General features: G+C 47.5%; 5 protein-coding genes and 1 non-coding gene across 7 annotated transcripts; 3 read left to right on the top strand and 3 right to left on the bottom strand.

Moving 5' to 3' along the window:
• The first annotated feature begins 196 nt into the window (after nucleotides 1-196).
• LRRN4CL (LRRN4 C-terminal like) lies at nucleotides 197-3514 on the top strand. The gene is made up of 2 exons (XM_057506976.1): nucleotides 197-594; nucleotides 1127-3514. Exon 2 carries the CDS (start codon nucleotides 1132-1134, stop codon nucleotides 1831-1833), a length of 702 nt encoding a protein of 233 aa, XP_057362959.1. The 5' UTR covers nucleotides 197-594; nucleotides 1127-1131; the 3' UTR covers nucleotides 1834-3514.
• A 1270-nt stretch (nucleotides 3515-4784) lies between these two features.
• On the top strand, nucleotides 4785-7383 carry UBXN1 (UBX domain protein 1). The gene is made up of 10 exons (XM_036926100.2): nucleotides 4785-4857; nucleotides 4965-5052; nucleotides 5181-5234; nucleotides 5318-5412; nucleotides 5509-5578; nucleotides 5816-6007; nucleotides 6097-6148; nucleotides 6286-6399; nucleotides 6889-7081; nucleotides 7243-7383. The coding sequence occupies exons 2-10, from the start codon at nucleotides 4994-4996 to the stop codon at nucleotides 7290-7292; spliced, it is 879 nt and encodes a 292-aa protein (XP_036781995.2). The 5' UTR covers nucleotides 4785-4857; nucleotides 4965-4993; the 3' UTR covers nucleotides 7293-7383.
• Nucleotides 7384-9051: 1668 nt separating this feature from the next.
• On the bottom strand, nucleotides 9052-9796 carry LOC118932559 (ubiquinol-cytochrome-c reductase complex assembly factor 3). The gene is made up of 2 exons (XM_036926133.2): nucleotides 9549-9796; nucleotides 9052-9457 (listed from the first exon to the last, which is right to left on the bottom strand). The coding sequence occupies exons 1-2, from the start codon at nucleotides 9666-9668 to the stop codon at nucleotides 9308-9310; spliced, it is 270 nt and encodes an 89-aa protein (XP_036782028.1). The 5' UTR covers nucleotides 9669-9796; the 3' UTR covers nucleotides 9052-9307.
• A 1919-nt stretch (nucleotides 9797-11715) lies between these two features.
• CSKMT (citrate synthase lysine methyltransferase) lies at nucleotides 11716-13991 on the bottom strand. Of its 2 annotated transcripts, none has more exons than XM_057506974.1 (3): nucleotides 13595-13991; nucleotides 13357-13488; nucleotides 11716-13182 (listed from the first exon to the last, which is right to left on the bottom strand). In XM_057506974.1, exons 2-3 carry the CDS (start codon nucleotides 13421-13423, stop codon nucleotides 12530-12532), a joined length of 720 nt encoding a protein of 239 aa, XP_057362957.1. In that variant the 5' UTR covers nucleotides 13424-13488; nucleotides 13595-13991; the 3' UTR covers nucleotides 11716-12529. The 2 variants fall into 2 exon arrangements, with proteins under 2 accessions (XP_057362957.1, XP_057362958.1); XM_057506975.1 differs by having other exon boundaries at nucleotides 13357-13474; nucleotides 13588-13991.
• LOC118935184 (small nucleolar RNA SNORA57) lies at nucleotides 13752-13899 on the bottom strand. The gene has a single exon (XR_005033708.1). It is a non-coding gene; the product is annotated as a small nucleolar RNA SNORA57 (small nucleolar RNA).
• Nucleotides 13992-14017: 26 nt separating the features above from the next.
• On the top strand, nucleotides 14018-16334 carry C9H11orf98 (chromosome 9 C11orf98 homolog). Its single transcript, XM_036926126.2, has 4 exons — nucleotides 14018-14172; nucleotides 14326-14450; nucleotides 15487-15584; nucleotides 15673-16334. Exons 1-4 carry the CDS (start codon nucleotides 14134-14136, stop codon nucleotides 15780-15782), a joined length of 372 nt encoding a protein of 123 aa, XP_036782021.1. The 5' UTR covers nucleotides 14018-14133; the 3' UTR covers nucleotides 15783-16334.
• The last annotated feature ends 5088 nt before the right edge of the window (nucleotides 16335-21422 follow it).

The following is a 21422-nucleotide window of genomic DNA, read 5'->3' on the forward strand; positions in this document are numbered from 1 at the left end:
TGGGGAGGGGGATAGTGTAGGGCGGGTCTGGAGAGCTGGGATACATCATTCTGGCCTCTGCACCCCTCCCTTTCTCTGTCCACCCAGAGGCAGAAGACAGGAAATGACTGCCATGGATGTGGTATGATTTTTATTGAAACAGCGTTTTGTAGCCCTGGCCCCATGCTGTCCACAGCTGTTTTCTTTGCCAGCCAGGTGGCCCTCTCTTGAATAATCCCCTCCTCATCCCTTCACATGACTTCAGCCTTTGGACTTTGAGTTCCTGGCTGCTTTCCACATTCCACTCCCTTTTCAGAACCCAGGCATCCTGGCCTCCAGCTGAAGCTGCTGCATGTGGCTTCCCCATCCCTGGCCCCGTGACTCAGGCCCTCTGAAGGGACCAGCCCTTTTCTTGGCACTCACGGGAAGGGGGGACAGGGAGGGGGGCTAGGTGGTGACATCATAGATGAAGTATAAAAGCTTCCAGCCAAAATAGAATTGAAATCGAAGACACCGAAAAAACGTGCCCACGAAACCAGTGCTCCTGGGGACCCCGCAGCCTGACACCCACAGACATCTGGTCGCAGATTCCCACTCATCAAGGACTGCCCACTGGTGAGGGGCTGCTGTGGGCCCAGGAGGAGCGGTGGGAGGTGGGGGGCAAGCAGAGGACAGAATGACTCCTACAGGTGGGGAGAGCATGTTCCGGGCCCTTATTTGTGCTGTCTGTTCCATCTCTCCCTTCTGTCACTGTTCCGGTTCTTGCTTGCATTGTTGACTGGTAATTGTTCTACTAAGGTCCTTTTTCTGGGTGGCAGCTGGGAATTATTCCACTTTTCTTCCCCAGGCTGAATAAACCATTTCCTCCTCTTCTCCCCACCAGCACACTGTTTATTCATTAACCCTTTCGAGCACTTCACACATTGCTGGTTGCACATCCGTCCCTTGTGCCAGACCCTATTTTTATTCTTTTGACCAAAACCTGTTCAGAAGTTGGTTGACAAATGAGCGTGTCTGTCTTGTCCCCTCCTCTTGTCTGGTCTCCTCTTGGTCCCCAGTTGTTTCCCTGTCTTCGGGTTTTGTTGAGGGCAAGGGCCAGGAAGGCATGGGGGCTGAACAGCCTTTACCTATCTGCCTTCCCTTCCAGACTCCATGCTGGGCACTCCCTGCCTTCTGTGGCTGCTGGCTGTCACCTTCTCCTTGGGTCCCAGAGCACAGCCCTTGGCCCCCCGAGACCTTGAAGAAGAGGGAGATGAGACATCGCAGCCACCTCTGCCGGTTGTCCCCTGTGATTACGACCGGTGCCGCCACTTGCAGGTGCCCTGTCTGGAGCTGCAGAGAGCGGGACCGACGGCTTGCCTGTGCCCCGGGCTGTCCAGCCCTGCCCAGCCGCCCGACCCACCGCGCCTGGGGGAAGTGCAAGTGGTGGCCGAGGCTGGCCGCGCGGTGGTGCGCTGGTGTGCCCCCTTCTCCCCGGTGCACCAATACTGGCTGCTGCTTTCGGAAGGCAGCGGGGCTCCCCAGAAGGGACCCCCACTCAACTCTACCGTCCGCAGAGCGGAACTGAAGGGCCTGAAGTCTGGTGGGACATACGTCGTTTGTGTGGTGGCCGCTAACGCGGCCGGAGAAAGCAGCGTGTCGGGGGCCGGTGGCGAGGGCGGCCTCGACGGGGCGGGAGGCCCTGTGTTGGGGCCGTGCGGACGGCTGGCCGTGCCCCCCAGGCCCCTCACCCTGCTCCACGCGGCCGTGGGGGTGGGCGCGGCGCTGGCCCTGCTGAGCTGCTCCGCTCTCTGCTGGCACTTCTGCCTGCGCGACCGCTGGGGCTGCCCCCGCCGGGCGGCGGCCAGGCTCTGAAGCGCGGGCGGCAGCCCCGGGGCCGAGGCCCACCTGCGGGGCCCAGCGCGGCTGCCAGGGAGGCGGCCGGGCGCGGGCTGAGGGCCGGGCGCCTGGGCCCCCGCCGAGCCCCGGGCCCTGTGCTCCGCGGGAGAGCTCGCGCAGGGCCCGGCTCGCCGCTCTGCCCTGGGCTTGGGGAGGAAGGGGTGGAGAGGGTCCGCACAGTGTTTTAGGACCAAATAGTAAATCACTTCGACTTTGCAGTTCCGAGGATAAAAATCGAAGAGATTATGTAACACTTACATAACCATGTAATCATTTACATATGTAAAACCCATTCTTAGCTCTTGGGCCTTACAAATCAGGCCCCAGACAGTCCTGGCCCTTGGGTTGTGCTGTCTCACACCCCCTCCAAAGGGCTCTGCCACTACAGGTGGCTTCAGTGGGGTTTTGAAAATAAACTGCTGCAGAATGGGGAGTTTAGGGCCAGGGACTGCTCCTCCTCTTCTGCCTTTTGTTAGATATTGAGGATGGGCACATCGGAGTTAGAATCCACCTGTGTGAGAAATAAGTGATTTGGGGTGAAGAAGAGAGGGACACCACCCCCAGGCTGCTGTCTGGGGCGTTTCCCAAATCTGAGGTGTTTCCCCATGTTCTCCCATTTTGTGTTTCTTGTATATCCACTGTAACAACATTAAAAGAAACATAAAAGGAGGACGTTTCCATTTTTCATGATCCTTTTCAAATCCCTTCTCCCACAGATGTGTTTCAGAGTAGTATACATACTTCTGAATCTATGTTTGAATTAACTGGATGTAGGAAAGTATAAGCTGCCACAGTGTATAATCCTCACTTTTACTGTTCTTATAACTTTTTTTGTAATTATAAAAGTAACATCCAAATTTCAAGTAATACTGGCAAGTATAAAATGAAAGTTCCCTCCTCCTCAAGAGGTAATTGCCTGAAACAGAGCAGGTCTTTTGCTATGCAATGCAAATATTTTCTTTTTTCACTCAATATCTTTTGGACAGTGTTCCATGTTGGTAAATCATAGCCACCTTAGTTATTTTAAAGGCTGCATAACTTTCCATAGAAGGATGTCTTCAGTTTTTGCTATGGACAACCTTGTTTTGTTTGTGTATCCTTGTTGCGGAAAATACTGGAAAACCTGGACTGCATCGCTGACAGAAGAACCAAGCGGCACTCAGAGGTCTTGCAGTGTTGAGGTTTTATTTCACACTGTTGAGCTCAGAGGGGAGTCATCTCCCAAAGTCGGAGCCCTGAGCACAAGCAAGGGGAGCAATTTATATTATCTTGATATGTGGCATTTTAGCCTGCGCAGAGCAGAAGAGGAGCCTGGAGGAGGGGAGGAGAGAGCTGGGAGTGCTTTGCCAACCGGAGGGAAAAAGTGGTTTGCTGACCTTGACGGCTGTGTTGAATATTTTCCTTATCATCCTTACTTGTTTGTGTATTTCTACAGGGTACTTACAGAAGTGGGTGAAAGATGCAGTACTATACTAATTTAACCATTTTTTTATTATTGGGCCTCTGGAATAAATTTAGAATACATTTGTTATCTAGAACACATTTATCACACTGCTTGAATACCATGTCTTTTCTTATTCCTGTATTTTCTCAGCATTTATTTATTTGCAAATGATAGCGCCTACGATCTCAGTATTAAAGACATGCTTTATATGTATTCTCAGTTTTTACCACAATCATTTCAAGAAATGGTGTCATCTTCACAGACAAGAAATCTGAAGTTCTAAGTGGTTTGAAGCTACAAGTAATCCTTGAGTTAGAATTTGGGCCCAAGCTGCCCAACTCCAAAGCTGATGCTCTTCACTTCACCATGGGGAGGCACCACAGCACAGTGGCTTAGTGTGGGTTTGAATCCTGGTTTGTGGTTCTCACCAGCTTTGTGACGTTAGGTAAATTACCTCATCTTTCTGCATCTGTTCCCTGTGACTAATAATACCTACAGCATATGGACTGTTGGAATGATTAAATATGCTTAATCATGTTAAAGCCTTTAGAGTATCTATTTTCAACACCAATAACTTATAACTCTGACTCCTAATAAACATTTAAAGTGAGCTTTAGCTTTAGGGATTTAACAGCCTAGGTAGTGGCAGCAGATGGGCTAAGTAATCAATAATGACTACACAGGATGGATTTGGTGTGATAATTTATACCCCTACTGTGATAAATGCTTAGTGAGGTAAATATTGGAGCTAGGAAGAGGTCGAAGCGGGCTTCCCTTAGAAAGCAAACCAGTCCAAAACTTGGGAGTTAACCAAGCCCACAGAAGAGGCAGGCTATCCCAGACAGAGGGACTGGTAGCCTCAAAGGTCTGGAGGTGGGACAGGGCCTGTTCTGCAATTTTACAAGTTACCCCCAAGTGATAGGAGATGAAACTGCATACCAACTACCAACATTCACACAGTACAAGCACCTAAGATGGACACTACTGTTACCTCACTTTACAGATGGGGCTCCAACAAAAAAGAGGAGGAAGCCAGATAATCAGCATTTAAATTTCGTCCTAGGTGACTGAATGTCATGGGGAATTTTAAAGCAGGGAGGTGATAACAGGATCACATACTGTGTTTTGCGAAGATTGTTTTGGCCGTTGGGCGGAGGACGGTTCAATTCCCCGGAGAGGAGGAGCGGGTCAAAGAGTATGCTCATTTCTATGGCTGCTGGTAAACACTGCCAAGTAACTTTCTAAATGGTTGCGCTCTGGAGCCGTATCGCGAGCTGGCTTTAATCTGCACATGGGTGCCGGGGCCGCACCGCCCTTCTTCCCCAACGCAGCCAGGCGCGCTCGCGCTGGGAGGCAACGGGGTGCCTCCTGATCAGCTTTTCGGACGCGCAGCCAGCCACCGCCCGCGCCAGGTCCGGGCGCAGGGACACACATGCTTTCTGGCTCTCGACGGCACCCGTCCATGTCCACCTCTCCACGTGACCCAAACAGATTCGGGCACTTCCGCTTCCCCTCGGCTTTCTTCTAGTCGGTGTCCGCGGCTGGGCCAGGGCCGGGTGAGTGAGCGAGCGCCCGGCCGGGGACTTCGGGATCGGGATTGCGCGCGAGCCGGGGGCGCCCCGCACTGACCCCCCTCCGCCCTCCTCCTCGCCTCCCCCAACAGGTGCCCGCGGAAGCGGCGGTGGCGACGCCATGGCGGAGCTGACGGCTCTGGAGAGTCTCATCGAGATGGGCTTCCCCACTGGACGCGCGTAAGGGAGCTCCCTAACCGAAGCCCGCGGACCTGTCCGGGCCGTTACCCAAGGCGGCCTCAGGCTCCACGCCCAGCCTGACCAACGCCATGGCTCGAGGGCGCTATTCACGGTGTTTCTGCCCCCAGGGAGAAGGCTCTGGCCCTCACAGGGAACCAGGGCATCGAGGCTGCGATGGACTGGTGAGCGCTCAGACCTGGCGGGACCGGGGACTGCTGGGAGGGGCGACCTCGACGTTAACCTCCCTCCTGGCTTTTCTTGCCAGGCTGATGGAGCACGAAGACGACCCCGATGTGGACGAGCCGCTGGCCACCCCTCTTGGACATATCTTAGGAAAGGAACCGACCTCCACAGAGCAAGGTGGCCCCGAAGGCCCTTACCCAGGAGACACGGTGTGGTTATTCAGGAGGGCCAGGGGAGGATGGACGGGTAATAATACTAATTGCTTGTCTGTAGGACACGGATCCGCTGCGGCAGAAGGCAAACCGATTTTGAGTGAAGAGGAAAGACAGGAACAGACTAAGAGGTATGGTAAGGGAGAGACTAACGTTTCTGAGGGGCGACTTCCACCTGTCCCCAATTCACCAGTCTCATCAAAGAACCTTGAACTTTGCACAGTCCCTCTTGGCATTTTCCTTTTTGTTTTTTTTGCCTCTGTCTTGGGACGCATGTTCCTTGATTTGTTTTTCTGAGTTGCTTGTTATAAACAAATCTTCCCAGTCCATGTCCATTTCTCTTGAGTTTTATCTTTTTTGCAACACAGGATGTTGGAGCTGGTGGCCCAGAAGCAACGGGAGCGTGAAGAAAGAGAGGAGCGGGAGGCACTGGAACGGGAACGACAGCGCAGGAAACAAGGGCAAGAGTTGTCAGCTGCACGACAGCGGTTACAGGAAGATGAGATGCGCCGGGCTGCTGAGGAGCGTAGGAAGGAAAAGGCTGAAGAGTTAGCAGCCAGGTCTGGGTGACGAGGGTGTTGGATAAGAGATCTGAAAGGAACCTAAATTTGCTTTGTCAACACCTACTTTTTTCTTGTCTGCATTCCAGACAAAGAGTGCGAGAGAAGATCGAAAGGGACAAAGCAGAGAGAGCCAAGAAGGTGGGTGATTGAGAGGACACTAAGATAGTGAGGTGGGCTAGTAATTCCCCTTTTCTAGCTTTGGAGGGAGAAAATGGGCTTAAATGTTTCTCTTGAGGGAGGGTGGTGCCTGATCAGTGTTTTACTTCGCCCTCCAGTATGGTGGTACTGTGAGTTCTCAGCAGTCACCACGAGCAGAGCCAGGTCCTGTTCCCTCCTCTCCCAGCCAGGAGCCGCCCACCAAGAGGGAGTATGACCAGTGTCGCATACAGGTACTGATTCTAATTCCTGCCTTGCTCCTGGGACCCCTTTGCTGGCCTGTAAGGCACCCAGCGCAGCTTTTTTCAGTCGTGTTGCCTTTGCGAAATCTCTCCCTTTTTTGTAAATGACTTTTGAAGTCCTACCTCCCCTACTCTTAGGAAAGATATCAAATTTCACTTGCCCCAGTCTTATTTAAATCCATATTTCCCTCTGAAGTCAGCAGTTCCTTTTTACTTGTTCATAATGTTATCATTTGTTTTATTATACAGTTCTTTGCATGTTTTTGTATCATCCTTGTCTTAAGTTGTGAGGGATCTGGGAGTCTCTCTTCAGTGCTTAGTAGAGCAGAACAAAAGTGGTTTTATTAAGCTGTTTTAAATACATTATGCTGGTTCAACCTAAGAGGAAGGAGGGGCCAGCCTTGCTCCACTTCCTGTCCTTACTTAGGCACCCGCTCAGTTTTGATGCTCACAGTACTGTATCTCTCCTTTGCTCTCTAGGTCAGGCTACCAGATGGGACCTCATTGACCCAGACTTTCCGAGCTAGGGAACAGCTGGCAGCTGTGAGGCTCTATGTGGAGCTCCACCGTGGGGAAGAACCTGGAGGGGGCCAGGACCCTGTGCAGTTGCTCAGTGGCTTCCCCCGGCGGGCCTTCTCAGAGGCTGACATGGAGCGGCCCCTGCAGGAGTTAGGTATGACGTGTGGGACCAGAAACCAGGGCTTGGGGAAAAAGGGGCATGCTTGAGAAAGGCAGGAATGCCAAGAGAAGGGACTCTGTGGAGATGGTGTGAGGCCAGGAATTTAGGGGGCAAAAAGGCATTCTCGTGACAAACCTGTTGTCTTCCATCTTCAGGACTTGTGCCTTCTGCTGTCCTCATTGTGGCCAAGAAATGTCCCAGCTGAGAGGCCTTTACCCCACCATTCCTCTGTGACCTCTTCATCTTTGATAAAGCACTGACATCTCCTTCCTAATAAATAGACCCTCTGAGTTCTGTATGTGCTTGACTTCTTTCTGAATGGGGCAGAACTGAGGCAGAGGATGAAGCTAAAGGGAAGGCATTTAGAGTAGACCTTAATTTCTCATCTTAAGTTTCCAACGAAACTTGTTTCTAATCTCTGGGTCTGATTAGTTGCTTGGGAGGTCAAGTGGGGAGAGGTGCTAGGGGAGAATACAGTGGAGAGCACCTTTTGCTTCTATGGGTAAGGCGGTGCATAAGCCTGAAATCCTTACTAGCTATGTGCCTTGACTTTTTAAAGCATAGTTTTTTTCTTTAGTAGAATAGGTGCAATAGTACCTATTAATTGGGGTGGTTGTGGGTATTACATAATGCAGATATAAAGTGCTTTTAGCACAGGGCCTGGCACCTAGGAAGTCCCCAATAAATATGAGCTACAGAAAGGGTAATTTTTTTTATGTGGCCATTCACAAAGGTTGAGAGGAGCATTGCAGTGACCTTCACAACTGCATCACCTCTGTGCTAAAAGTATTGAGTGCTTAATGTCTATCACAGTTTTAAGTGCTTTATATGTATTACCTGAGCTATGAAGGCAGTTATCTAGGTGTAGATTACAACTACCCCATTTTAGAGACTAGAATGCCAAAGCACGTGACTTGCCCAAACCGACACAGGTAGCAAGTAGAACCTGTACGCATACCTGGGGGCTGTCTCCAGGGCTCAGGTCCAAACTGCCAACCTTCCTCGAGCTGATTGCCTCATTCTAGTGCTGCTCTGACAGCTGCTGACCTCTTTCCTCTCATTCCCAAGCTAGGAAATAGGCCACAATTAAACTAAAGGTAATATATGACAAATACATTTGCCTTATGACGTCAGCAGCTGAAAACAGCACCAATGCTCTTAATCTGAGTTTCCACCGTAGTGATACCAAGCTTTATTTAGTGTTCTGTTTAGTAACAGCAGTCCTTTTTTCCCTCAACTGCAGTCTTGCTTGGAACCACAGGATATAAATACATAAAAGGGAAGTGAACTGGTTGACTTGCTTGCTGTGACCCCATTGACAGCTTTAGTTCATCCCTGCAATAGCACTTCCCGCAGAACCTCTGACTGGATTCAGAGATTTAAAGCTACTGCAGGAGAAACCTCCAGGGAGTTAAAACCCCACTACACTTACTGAGAGGCTGCTCTGTACCAAGCACTGCACTGTACCTTTGTAAGTTAATCTTTTCATAACAACCCTGAAGATAATTATCACCCTTTCTAGAACAGGACTGAGGCTTGAAAGGTTTTGTAATATGCAGCAGTTGAATCAAAATCAGTGTGACTAAAAGCACGCTCCTTTCACTACTACTTGCCACTAAGCTTCGAAAAGTTAAATAATCCACACAAGGCATCCAGGCATATGTTGAGTGCTAGAAGCCCCTCTCCAAACTCATTCGAAGGACAGAAACTCAAACGTGTCTTCTGTGGGCATCCATTGTTACAAGATAGTTCTGATTTCAGATAATTTTGATTTAAAGAATGTTGTCTGGTTATCCCCGAAAGTACATTCAAACGGACCACACGACCTTTGTTTTGAAAAAGGTGGCTTTTTCCTATTGGGTTTCAGCCTCACATGGGGCGAGGCAGGCGGCAGACGCGTTCATCCCCGCCCGCAGCACCGAACCCCACACCACTAGGCATTTATAGGCATCTGGCCGCTGGGCTCAATCTCTAAATGGAGGGACATGATTTATTGGTTCGTTCAGTTCATCGCAACCGATATCCCGGCTCGCGGCGTGGACGTTAAAGCGAAGTCAGTGCAGGGGGTGGGAGAGAACGTGCTCACCCATTGGCAGCTCGCCGGGTCCCCGGCGCAGGCGCCATCCCGATCCCGAGTCCCCGCCGGGTCCACTGAGGAGAAAGACCGCCCCGACTTCTGCGCCGGCGCGGAAGTCCCTGCGCCCACGGGGGAAATCCGGGCTAGGCCGACCTCCTGCCTCCGCCGACCAGCCAGTTATTCCTCCAGGCGACGTTCTCCTGGGTGGCCGCTGCATCTTGCAAAGTGGCCAGCACTAACTGTTTGGTCAAGGCCGCCTCCTCCCTGCGCCGCGGGTCCTGTTCCGGCATCTCCTGCGGGCCAGAGGGGGGTTCGCAGTCCCGGCCCCCAACCCGGGGCTCGCCGCTCGCGCACCCCACCTGGGATCTCCCCAGTCGCTCCTACCTTCAGCATCGCGTGTTTCTGCTGCTCTCCTGGGGTCACGAGGGCAAAAAGTGCCGAGCCCACGCCAGCCCCCGCACCCAGTAGTGCGCCCACTAGCAGCGCTTTGCGCAACGCCCCCATGGCCGACCGCAGCCTAGAAAGGTGCCCAGGCCGTCTCACCGTCAGCTGCGCAGGCTAGAGCGACACCAGGCGGACACCATAGACAAGAGGCCGGGCTAGAGAGGGAGGGCGTAGCCAGCGAAACGGTTAGAGCCTAGGGCGCCTGGGTCTCCAGGCTACGTTTAACCAAGAAGGTTAAGAGCGTCAGGGGTGTTGGCCTGGCATCCAGTCCCGAGCGCGGGGCCCATTGTTGTGAAATCCGGAGTGGGATTGCTGAGGGTGCTAAGGGGAGAGTGCGTGTCTTCTTGGTTGCTGTGGATTTCACAATTGTTCCATTATGAAATTTCCTGATCAATAGAGGGCTAAGGCTGTACTCCTGTCCAGTTTCCTACTACAACTTGTGCTTTGTCAGTACACACAGGCTATATCTAAATACTTATATATTATATACATCAACCTATTGACTATCCCCCTACCCCCAGTCTTTTAACTGCTCAACAAAAACTCAAAGCCAATTGTAATAGGCGAGAGAAAGGGTATATAGTTTTTAAAATTTTACTTGTTAAGTGTACTTGTTAAAAGTAAACGTGTTATTTTTCTCGTCAAGGTATACCCTTGCCATTTCCTTTTTTTCTAACCATGAAAACTTGATTTCGTGTAACATACCAAATTCCACTTTGGAGAGAAAAACATCTCTTGGTTGTGTGAGTAGGCAACTCATTTAAATTCTTTGCGCCGGGTTTCTGCATTGGAAAATGGGGTTAATAGTATTTATCTCATAGGTTTAGGATAAATGAGCTTATATGTAAAGCACTTAAAACAATTACTGGCAAATAGGAAATACCATATAAATATTTTTAAAATAAGATATGAGGAAACATCAACTTGGGAGACCTAGTAAGCAAAAGCATCTGGAAATTTCAAGTTTGTTATCAAAGGTCTTCATTCACAAGGCTTTAATTCAGATGCCTTTGTTGACTCCTACCCCTCTTGCCTTTCTTGGTGTCACCAGGGAGTGAGTAGAAATAAAGCTCTGTCCTATGTCTTGGGATTTGCCCCTCCCCTTCAAGGCCCATAATCTCTTAGCACGTCATCCCTCTTTCCTCATAAGATTAAGGGGCTAGGCTCCAAAGAAGATTAAAGTAGCAGTATGTGGAGTTCACTGGGCAGGGGTACTCTGAGTTAACCTCCCTGCACTCCATCAGCACCCATGGCCCTTGTGTAAGGGAGCAGCAAGGATGGGCCTTGGTCTAGAGCTAGCTCAGGTTCTTCCCAGCATCCAGAAAATCCTAGGCTGACCAATCCTCTCTGGAAGGACAGAGGAGAAACTGGCAGGGTTAAAGGTCACCAGGATGTTCAGGTTAGTACTTCCCCACCCTGTGTCCTGCTGACTCATCCTTCAATTTGGCTCAAGCCCCCCGGATGTCCCCATTCAGGTTGTGTCTCAAAAGACCCACTTGCCCTCCATTGTGGTAAAAGCCTCTGAGGGGAGTGAAGAACGGAGTGGGGAACTCCAGTGACTGCATGAGATGCTGCTGCTCACTGATGACAAAGAGGCAGAGGTCTTCCTCCAGGACCAAAGTGAAAAGCCAGGTGAGGCAGGTAGCTACTTCAATGAGGCTACTGTGACCTGGATGTTCTGGGCAGAACCAAGATGGGAAACTCAGTTGTGTCCCCTGCATTAAGCAGTGGCAGTCTCACAGTAGGTGCTCAGTAAAACAGTGAAGAAAATGTAGAGGTGGAAGAAAAAGTCCAAGTGGTTGGCAAAGTTGAACTTTAGAGGGCAGTTATGATGTCAGATAGATGACAACTTTTAATTCGTATTTGTAATATTTTAAAATATTTACATCATTCATTGTGGAAGGGACAAGATAATGAAATTATCCCAAACCTGACTACCCAGAGGTAGTTAACTTTTTGGATGTCTTCTCTTTCAGACTTTCCCCCATTGTCTGTATACCATTTTTGTTTTATTTACTATGTGCCAGGCACTGTGCCAAATAATTTTTTATCTCATGATTTTCAGAATGCAATGAGGCAGATACTTTTCCCCTTATGAGGAAATTGAGGCTGTGAAATTAGCTTAATTTTAATTGCTATACTTTCTTATAAGCAAAAAAAAAATTACACAAACTTTGTTTTTTTTAAATTCAGTAATATATCAGAAATATTTTTCACTGTTGATGGGCTCTTTAGCTCTCCCAGGCTGGACATGGAGCCCACTCGAAGTCAAATTTCCCTTAAGAACCTTTAACCCAGGACTCAGCTGGAGGCAGGAACAGGTAGAGCAAGAAGCCTCCAATTCTTGTCCTCTTTGGACCCAGCAATAGGCTCCTGCATCCATAGAAACTTTGTGGAATATTCCCATCCCCCGTCTCTCAGGAGTTTTGAGGGTAAGTCTTGTTCTCTTACCCTCAGAAATTTCACCTAGGTTTTTTTTTTTGAAGACTTTCTACTCAGTTTTTCCCAGTCTTCCCCTTTTACAGGTGAGAAAAATTAGGCTTAGAGGTTAGGCCACAGGATTGCTTGTCAGCCAATGCCGGGATTTAGATTACGGATTCTTACCTCTGCTTTTAGGAGTTCCAGTTAGCTAGGGATGGGTTATGTTCCCTTTGTACTTTCCCTGTTAAGAACTCATCTTGTGTTTGGCACAGCTAAATGTTTCATCACTGTATGTACTCCCTGTAACTCCATCATTTCCTTGTAATTCCGTATTCCTCCCTTGCTGATGACTAGACTGGAGTATAGGAACAAATACTATGTGCTTTCAGCTAGTAAATGTGGAAGCCAGATCCTCATATCCAGCCAATTTACAAAGACCAAGCTCTCTTCAACTCTCTCCTCACTCAACAGAAACACTAGGATCAGGACTAAGAAAATTCTTAATGAGACCTTTGAATCAAGTAAGCAAAGTAGGTGATGCCCCTGAAAGGGCCCAGCTCCTGCACAGTCACAGTCCAGCCTTGAGACCCTTGCTCAAGGCAGGGCAGCCGCACATCAGGGTCCTCATCTGAGAACTGAATCAGGGTTCCCTGAGGACTTAGGACCCTCAAGCATTCTGACAGCAGCTGGTAAGCCCCAGGCAAACCACCCCGAGCAACAGCATCCCAGGTGCCCTTGTCCACCACTAGATGGAAGGAGCCTGAGGAAGCCACTGGCTGCAAATTCTTGACATCAGCCTGCTTGAAGTTGAGTTGGGAGGCATGGTGCCCAGGGCACAGGGGTGTTTGGCCTTGGCGTCCTTCTAGGAGGCTGCTCATGTGGGCCACAGCCACAGGAGAGAAGTCCACCCCCATTATGTCCACAGGATGTGGGCACTTCGTGTAGAGGCCTATACAAAGGCTCGAGGTCCCACAGCCTACATCCAATACACGTGGACAGGTAGTCCGTGCCTCCTGTAGCAGCGGCAGTAGGAGTCCCTGGGCTTCCTTGTACCCAAAGAACCAGTCAAAGGTGGGGGTGCTGTCCAGACGATACCGGGCGTGGAGCTTATCCCAGAGGCACCGGTCTGCTAGGGAGCTACCCGCCAGAGAGCCTGTGGACATGAGGGAAAGACATGCCATGTGTCACAGAGTGCCCGTGTTCCCATCAGACTGCCGCAAAAACGGTGCAATATGGCCCCGGGGTTTTAAAAACCACAATGTGAAGGATTACACTCCCAGGCCATCAAGAACCCACCTTGCCCTCCCACTTTGTACACCTTCCCTACCCGCAAAGGCGCGGCGAGCCCCCACAGCCAGGGTCCCCACGTGGAGGGTTCCGAGCGACGCGGCCATCTGGAGGTTCCCCAAGGTCGGCCAGAGAACCTTCTGCGAAATGTCCGCACTCTGGCAGGGACCCGCTGTCCAAGGGAAGATTTGTAAATTCCGCTTTGTGGAATAACGCGCGTATAGTCTCCGCCACTCTGCAGCCTCGGAAAAAAGAACGCGCGCACACACACGTACTACGTACGAACGGCCTTTATTGTTTGCAACGGGGAGTAGGAGAGGGGACACGACAGCTCCGGCTCCTGGGCGGCTCCAAAGACCTGAAATCAAGCGTGAAGGCGTGAGCACCCCGGCGAGCAGCCTGCTGAACCTCGGTTTCGCCCTGCTCCTCGGAGCCCCGTGTCCCGGCGCGTGAGGATAGAACCGGCAGACTGGAAGCCGCCGGCACCGAAGACATAACGCCGAGGGGGCTGAAGCCCGTCCCTTTGCCTCCGTACATTACGGGAAGTGGGACCGCACGCCCAATCCCCGCCAAGAAAAGGAGGATTCGCAGATCCCGCCCAGAAATCTCTCCCGATTTAAGAGGCCCCCAAAAGAATAGAAAACTCACGGCTTCGCTGCCCTTGGAAAGACTTCGGAGCCGACCGAGCTCCTTTATATAGTCCAGGCCCCGCCCCCCGCCCCAAGCTGCGATTGGCTCGCGCAGGGCTGCGGCGGAACCCACGCAGACCTCGCGCAGAGTGAAAACGTGGCCCCGTAACTGGGACAGCGGCGCGGGCATGGGGGCTCCTGGAGGAAAGATCAACCGGCCCCGAACGGTGACTGTGTGGGAGCCCCGGTTTTGTTTCTCTAAACCTCCCAGAGCCCTCCAGTCTGGCCCCAGATGGCATGGATGGACCAGGGTGGCCGGGCGCAGGGCCTCGGGGCGCGGTGCGAGGCATGAGTCTGATCAATGTCTTACTCCGCTGCAGGAGCTGAAAAAGAAGCTGTTCAAGCGACGGCGTGTGTTGAACCGCGAGCGGCGACTGAAGCACCGGGTGGTCGGGGCTGTAATAGACGAAGGGCTGATCACTCGGCACCACCTCAAGAAGCGGGCGTGAGTGCCAGACCCTCTTCCCCTTGGTCTTCCTTCCCACCGAGTCTCCTTTCCCCTCCCTGCCGAGCTCCAGAGCAGCTAGCACCTCGGCTTTCCTTGGGTCCAGACATTTATGTAAAGATTGGTTTGTTGGGTGTGTTTCTGCTTAAATTCTGCTAGCCTCTCACAGTACTGACAACTCACAACCTTTCTTCGGGTCTTGGACCCCACAGAGAATCTAAGGAGAGCTTACCTGTCGACTCCCCCACCTCCTCAAGTGATATTGTACATTCACATACATTTTTATAAATAACTTTAAAAGCTCACACATAAGTGTGCATTCAACTCCATGAATTTTCACAAAGGCCCACGTGGGAGTTTGCACGTAAGTGTCAAGGCCCACTCTGCCTTGGGGAGAGTTCCCATCCCAATCTTTCATTGACTTCTTCATAAATATTTACAGTTCTGTGGTATAATAAGAAATATATTTGGTCTTTGTTCCTACTTCCTGGCACTGAGCTCCTAAAACCCTTGGATCAGAAATATAGGTGACAACCTGGGCATGCAATTGGCATCTGAAATAGGGACAGGCTGTAGGACTGAGCTCTTAAACTGTGGGATCTGATGCTGTCTCTGGATAGATAGTGTCAGAATTGAGTTACATTTGTAGTATGTTGAGTCAATGTCCACGGAGAATTTGAGAATGGCTTGATGTGGAAAAACCCCATGTATCTGTTGTCAGAAGCATTGAGAATAGAGGAGAAAAATAACTTTTCCCTTAAAAGTTTCTACCATATACTGAATTTTAACATTTAATGGCAAGTACTTAGTTGAAATTAGTATTTAAGATATGTTAATGTCTAACTGTTGAGATTAATATTAAGTAAAGTATGCCAATGTCTGAGTGTTGAACAGATTTAACTCCTTACTTTATAGAGTTCAGATTTCCAAACAGCTCTTTGACTTGAATCTAAAACCTTTTCAGTAGCCATAACTACTTGTGTAGCCTATATTGGTTCAGGTTGACCTGGATATCTTTGCTTCTGCCAACCTTCAGGTCCAGTGCACGTGCCAACATTACTCTGTCTGGGAAGAAGCGCAGAAAACTCCTCCAGCAGATCCGGCTTGCCCAGAAAGAGAAAGCAGCCATGGAAGGTGAAGCTGGGGCACAGAGGTCGGAGGTGGTGGGAGGACAGCTTGGATTCATTTGGGTCTTTAATGCTTCCTCTTTCCCTTTGTTCAGTGGAAGCCCCCCAAAAGCCAGCCAAGCCTAGTCAACTACGGCCCAAATGGCAAAAGAAGACAAAAACTCCCCAGGACGTAGATATGGAAGACCTTGAGGATGAGAGCTAAATCACTCACCCTTCCACCAGCAGATTCTCACTTGGAGCCAGGAGGACTCTCGTTGTTTCACAGGACTTTGGGGAAAGCATTGTCCCTTCTTACTCTCCCCAGATTCCCCTTACATTATGGCCTTCTGATCTGCCCTGGAGGGATGTATCGAAAAGAATGAGGAAGAGAAGAAAGATTGGAGAAGGGGCTCCTTAGCAGTTATCTCCATTTGTAATAAAGCTCTAGAGTCCTCACTGGGATGTGTGATTACATGTAGAAATGGGGATGGGCCATGAAAAGAGGTCTTTGAGTCAGGAAACAGGACCTATAGAGCTTACTTGAGCCAAGAGATCAAGAAGCTAGCCTCGGTGATGTTCCCATCTTCTCAGTGAGTGACGCTCCAGCTTTCTGTTTCTGACAAAAATAAAGATTGTAGAGAAGGCAGAGGAATGTAAGGGTCTTGATACCAGCTGCCACTGCCTCTGTGTGATCAGGGCAGACAAGTCACTTGATAGGTTAATTTCTGCGTTCTTTGCTGGATTATGTTTTTAATAAAGTGGAGACCAAACATTATTTTTCCCTTTTAACATTCAGATATTCTCTTTGTTGTAAGCCAGGACTCGAACGTTGAAAATGAAAAGCTGCCTGTGGTGAGATGTGTTCAGGCAGGGAAAAGCATATTCTCTTTGCCCTATTTAACCCATGCAGACTTCCTGGAAGAGGAAGAGTTTGAGCCCAGGGTTGCACCCCTTTCCCCAACTCTCTATATTCTGAACAATTTCAAAACTTCAATAGAGTTAAGAAATAACACCATGAAACCTTGTATATACAGTCTACCTAGATTTACCAATTTCTGTCATTTTATCTCTTTTGACACACTTACAAATGTATATGTGGTGTGTATCTTTGTTGTCTCTGTTGACTCATTTGAAAGTCAACTGCGAATGATATTTTATCCCTAAGACACTCTTCTACAGAACCAAAATACTATTCTGACACCTAAGTTCTCTTACATTGGTGAAATGGCTAATACTCAGTTTTTCAACTTCAGATTTCCACAGTTCTTGTAATGTTCTTTATAGCTGTTTTTTCCCCTCAGTCCAAGAGCAAACCAAGGATCACATATTGCATTTAATTGTCATGTCTCCAGTATCCTTCCGTCCAGAACAGTATCCCCTACCTTGTCTTAGATAACTTAACCTTTTTGAAGAGTCCAGCCTAAGTTTATTTATTCATGTATTTATTTAAGGATATTTATTTATTCAAGAATATCCCATTGGTAAGGAAGAAGTTAAACTTTCACTATTTGCAGATGACATGATATTGTACATAAAAACCCTAGAGTATCTACTCTAAAACTAGAACAAATATCTGAATTCAGCAAAGTTGCAGGATACAAAATTAATACACAGAAATCTGTTGTGTGCCTATACACTAACGATGAACTAACAGAAAGAGAAATTAGGAAAACAATTCCATCAAAAAGAATAAAATACCTAGGAATAAACCTAACCAAGGAAGTGAAAGACCTATACCCTGAAAACAACAAGACACTCCTAGGAGAAATTAAAGAGCAGGACTAATGGGAATTCATCCCATGCTCTTGGGTAGGAAGAATTAATATTGTCAAAATGCCCATTCTGCCTAAAGCAATCTACAGATTTAATGCAATCCCTATCAAAATACCTACAGCATTCTTCAACGAACTGGAACAAATAGTTCTAAAATTCAGATGGAACAACAAAAGGCCCCGAATAGCCAAAGCAATCCTGAGAAGGAAGAATAAAGCAGGGGGGATCTCATTTCCCAACTTGAAGCTCTACTACGAAGCCACAGTAATCAAGACAATTTGGTACTGGCACAAGAACAGACCCATAGACCAGTGGAACAGAACAGAGAGCCCAGAGATAAACCCAAACATATGGTCAATTAATATACGATAAAGGAGCCATGGATATGCAATGGGGAAATGACAGCCTCTTCAACAGCTGGTGTTGGCAAAACTGGACAGCTACATGTAAGAGAATGAAACTGGATTATTGTCTAACCCCATACACAAAAGTAAACTCTAAATGGATCAAAGACCTGAATGCAAATCATGAAACCATAAAACTCTTAGAAAAAAATATAGGCAAAAATCTCTTGGACAAAAACATGAGCAACTTCTTCATGAACATATCTCCCCAGGCAAGGGAAACAAAAGCAAAAATGAACAAGTGGGACTATATCAAACTAAAAAGCTTCTGTACATATGCAAAGGACACCATCAGTAGAACAAAAAGGCATCCTATGGTATGGGAGAATATATTCATAAATGATATATCTGATAAGGGGTTGACATCCAAATTATATAAAGAGCTCACATAACTCAACAAACAAAAAGCAAATCATCCAATTAAAAAATGGGCAGAGGAGCCAAACAGACACTTCTCCAAAGAAGAAATTCAGATGGTCAATAGGCACATGAAAAGATGCTCCACGTCGCTAAACATCAGATAAACGCAAATTAAAACCACAATGAGATATCACCTCACACCAGTTAGGATGGCCAACATCTGAAAGACAAACAACAACAAATGTTGGCAAGGATGTGGAGAAAGGAGAACTCTCCTACACTGCTGGTGGGAATGTAAATGAGTTCAACCATTGTGGAAAGCAGTATGGAAGTTCCTCAAAAATCTAAAAATAGAAATACCATTTGACCCAGGAATTACACTCCTAGGAATTTTCCCTAAGAATGCAGGAGCCCAGTTTGAAAAAGGCATGCACCCCTATGTTTATTGCAGCACTGTTTACAATAGCCAAGAAATGGAAGCAATCTAAGTGTCCATCAGTAGATGAATGGATAAAGAAGATGTGGTACATATATACAATGGAATATTATTCAGCCATAAGAAGAAAACAAATCCTACCATTTGCAACAACATGGATGGAGCTAGAGGGTATTGTGCTCAGTGAAATAAGCCAGGTGGAGAAAGACAAGTATCAAATTATTTCACTCATCTGTGGAGTATAAGAACGAAGCAAAAACTGAAGGAACAAAACAGCAGCCGACTCACAGAACCCAAGAATGGACTAACAGTTACCAAAGGGAAAGGGACTACAGAGGATGGGTGGGAAGGGAGGGAGAAGGGGGAGAAGGGAGCATTACAATTAGCACACATAATGTAGGGGAAGGGCACGCGAAAGGCAGTACAACACAGAGAAGACAAGTAGTGATTCTATAGAATCTTACTATGCTGATGGGCAGTGACTGTAATGGGGTATGTGGTGGGGACATGATAACGGGGGGAGTCTAGTAACCATAATGTTGCTCATGTAATTGTACATTAATGATACCAAAAGAAATTTTTTTTAAAAGATACCAAAAAAAAAAAAGAATATCCCACAACTTGGGTTTGAGTGTTTCCATATGTTTCCTCATAATTAAATTTTGGTTAAACATTTTGGGGAAAAATTTCACACAGATGATATTGTGTATTTCCCATTGCATTACAGCAAGTAGTATGTAATATCAGTTTGTCTCATTATTGGTGATTTTAAGTGGGTTAAAACTTAGTTAAGTGGGTGTATGTTAGATTTCTTTACTGTTAAGGCATCTGTTCCCTTTGTAATTAATAAGTAGTCTATAGAGCGACATTTTGAGATTGTGTGAATACCTTTCAACCAATGGTTTTAACACCTATATGGTCTTTACTTGAATTAGTTACTGCTGTTAAATGGTGATTTTCTAATTTTTTAATTCATTCATTCATATTACTTATTTGGTATATTCTGTAAAGAAAACCCCTCCTTTTAAAAAAATACCACTGTAGATTTAGATAGTCTTTAAATGCATTATAACACATTACTATTGCTTTTTCATGCCTCAAATCATACCAAATTTGGCCATCAGGAACCTCTTCAAGGTGGTCCCTGTGTTCTTTTCACACAACACAATCAGTATTTGAGTACTTCCTTGCTTTTCAGTGCAATGCTATATTCCAGGCTCACCTGCTACTTCCCCTGACCCAAAACTTGGAATTAGCCACTTTTTCCAGGGAAATAGTGTTATGTCCAGGTTTAAACACAGAAAAGAAAAGCACTTTGAAATTGAACTGTATTCAGATATAGTAAGGATAGGAGGAAGAAGGAAAGGCATGTTCAAAATCTCAGTATACTATCTTTAGTAATTTTGTTCTACTTTCTGTGCCCTAGGCAGGAAGGAGCTTGACAGGTTCAAAGAAGAGTTTCTGTATCTGGATTGTGCTGCCCTTCACATGAATGATCTCAAGTAATCTTTGCAAAAAGTCTGAGAGGAGACATCACGTGCATTTTGCAGATAAGGAAATGGGCTCCAAACAGCTGGGTCGTTTGTTAGCATTACATTGCTAATAAATAGGCATGGATCCAGATCTGTCCAACTCTAAAATGAGCACCCTTTGATTGCAAAATCCTTAAGAACAAGAACATAATAGTCTCATAGCTGGAAGAACGTAAATGGTGCAAAAGCTGCCTTTAACAGATCAAAAGTTGAGGCCCTGAGAAGTTTCAGGTACAAGCTTGAGGCAGAGCTAGGAGTGGAAATTGACTCATACTTACTATCCTAGAAGAGTTCTTGCTGGTAGATAGTATATATACTTTGTAAATGATTGAAGCTTCTAAAATTTAAGAACAAAACTCACACTTCTATTAAGAACAGTAAGCCTTCTGTCTATTACAGGCCTCAGAACCCACTTTCCTTTTCATTCATTCAAGCAAGTATTTAATATTAAACTATTACATGCCAGGCAGATACTGTTGTAGGTGATGAGGATATGGCCTTTAACTAAATAGGCAAAATCCTCTTGTCAAAGAGCTTATTTTCTGGAGTTTATTCAACAAATACAAAAACAGCTAATGCTTATAAAGTACTTACCATCGCAGGCACTGTGTGCTGTACAGTGAATGTATTACCTGGTTTTAGTTTTCACAACAACCCTGTTGAGGTACCATTACCATCCTCACTTCCAGAAGAGGAAACAGGCTTAAAGAGGTTAAATAAACTACATAGCCAGCAAGTGGAACAGCTGGAACTTGATCTAGATGGCCTGGCTGGAGTGAGAGCTCTTAATGAGGTGTACTTGTTCTGCATGTGGCTACCAAGCTCCCTCTTTGCAAGTGTGAGGGAGTGAGGTAGAAACAGATCCGTGCGGGGAGGTTGAGAGCAGAGCCTAAATAATGGAGACTGGTAGAATTGTAGTGTCAATCTATGACTGGAAGGACCCCTTCAGCCTAGACAGCCCAGTTTATTTGGGGCTTCCTCTCCCTCCCTCTCTTTTTTCATCTTCTCTTCCGAAATGTCCCCCCTTTCCATCTCTTTTCCTCTAACCCGCTTTCTGCCTTCCCTTTTTTACTTTAAGTGCTTTTTACATGGTCAGTGATCATTAAAATGTTTCATTTTTCAAAACCTCGTGAATTGAACATTTTGTATTTTGAGCTTTAGGAAAAATATTTAAATACAATTGTGAATGGCCACCCGCAGCTAGTTTTAACCTCTGGGTCAATTGCCCTTTGGGGATAAAAAATGGTCGAGTGGAGGGCGGTTTGGCTTCCTGCTGTCATAGTCGCAGTCCTGCTCCGTCGCAGTCCGACACAGTGCGGAACCAAAGTGTGACGGTCGCCGACGTTGCCGGATTGGTT

Source organism: Manis pentadactyla, chromosome 9 (assembly GCF_030020395.1).
Source record: "Manis pentadactyla isolate mManPen7 chromosome 9, mManPen7.hap1, whole genome shotgun sequence".
NCBI lineage: Eukaryota > Metazoa > Chordata > Mammalia > Pholidota > Manidae > Manis > Manis pentadactyla.

Excerpts from the sequence above, each read along its gene's own strand:
- LRRN4CL (XM_057506976.1), top strand. The coding sequence starts at position 1,132 with ATGCTGGGCACTCCCTGCCTTCTGTGGCTGCTGGCTGTCACCTTCTCC.
- UBXN1 (XM_036926100.2), top strand. The coding sequence starts at position 4,994 with ATGGCGGAGCTGACGGCTCTGGAGAGTCTCATCGAGATGGGCTTCCCC. Across the intron at positions 6,008-6,096 it reads GCTGAAGAGTTAGCAGCCAG|ACAAAGAGTGCGAGAGAAGA; the intron begins GTCTGGGTGACG and ends TCTGCATTCCAG. Across the intron at positions 6,149-6,285 it reads AAGCAGAGAGAGCCAAGAAG|TATGGTGGTACTGTGAGTTC; the intron begins GTGGGTGATTGA and ends TTCGCCCTCCAG.
- LOC118932559 (XM_036926133.2), bottom strand. The coding sequence starts at position 9,668 with ATGGGGGCGTTGCGCAAAGCGCTGCTAGTGGGCGCACTACTGGGTGCG. Across the intron at positions 9,458-9,548 it reads AGAAACACGCGATGCTGAAG|GAGATGCCGGAACAGGACCC; the intron begins GTAGGAGCGACT and ends TCTGGCCCGCAG.
- CSKMT (XM_057506974.1), bottom strand. The coding sequence starts at position 13,423 with ATGGCCGCGTCGCTCGGAACCCTCCACGTGGGGACCCTGGCTGTGGGG. Across the intron at positions 13,183-13,356 it reads GGCTCGCCGCGCCTTTGCGG|GCTCTCTGGCGGGTAGCTCC; the intron begins GTAGGGAAGGTG and ends TCATGTCCACAG.
- C9H11orf98 (XM_036926126.2), top strand. The coding sequence starts at position 14,134 with ATGGGGGCTCCTGGAGGAAAGATCAACCGGCCCCGAACG. Across the intron at positions 14,173-14,325 it reads AGATCAACCGGCCCCGAACG|GAGCTGAAAAAGAAGCTGTT; the intron begins GTGACTGTGTGG and ends ACTCCGCTGCAG. Across the intron at positions 14,451-15,486 it reads CACCACCTCAAGAAGCGGGC|GTCCAGTGCACGTGCCAACA; the intron begins GTGAGTGCCAGA and ends GCCAACCTTCAG.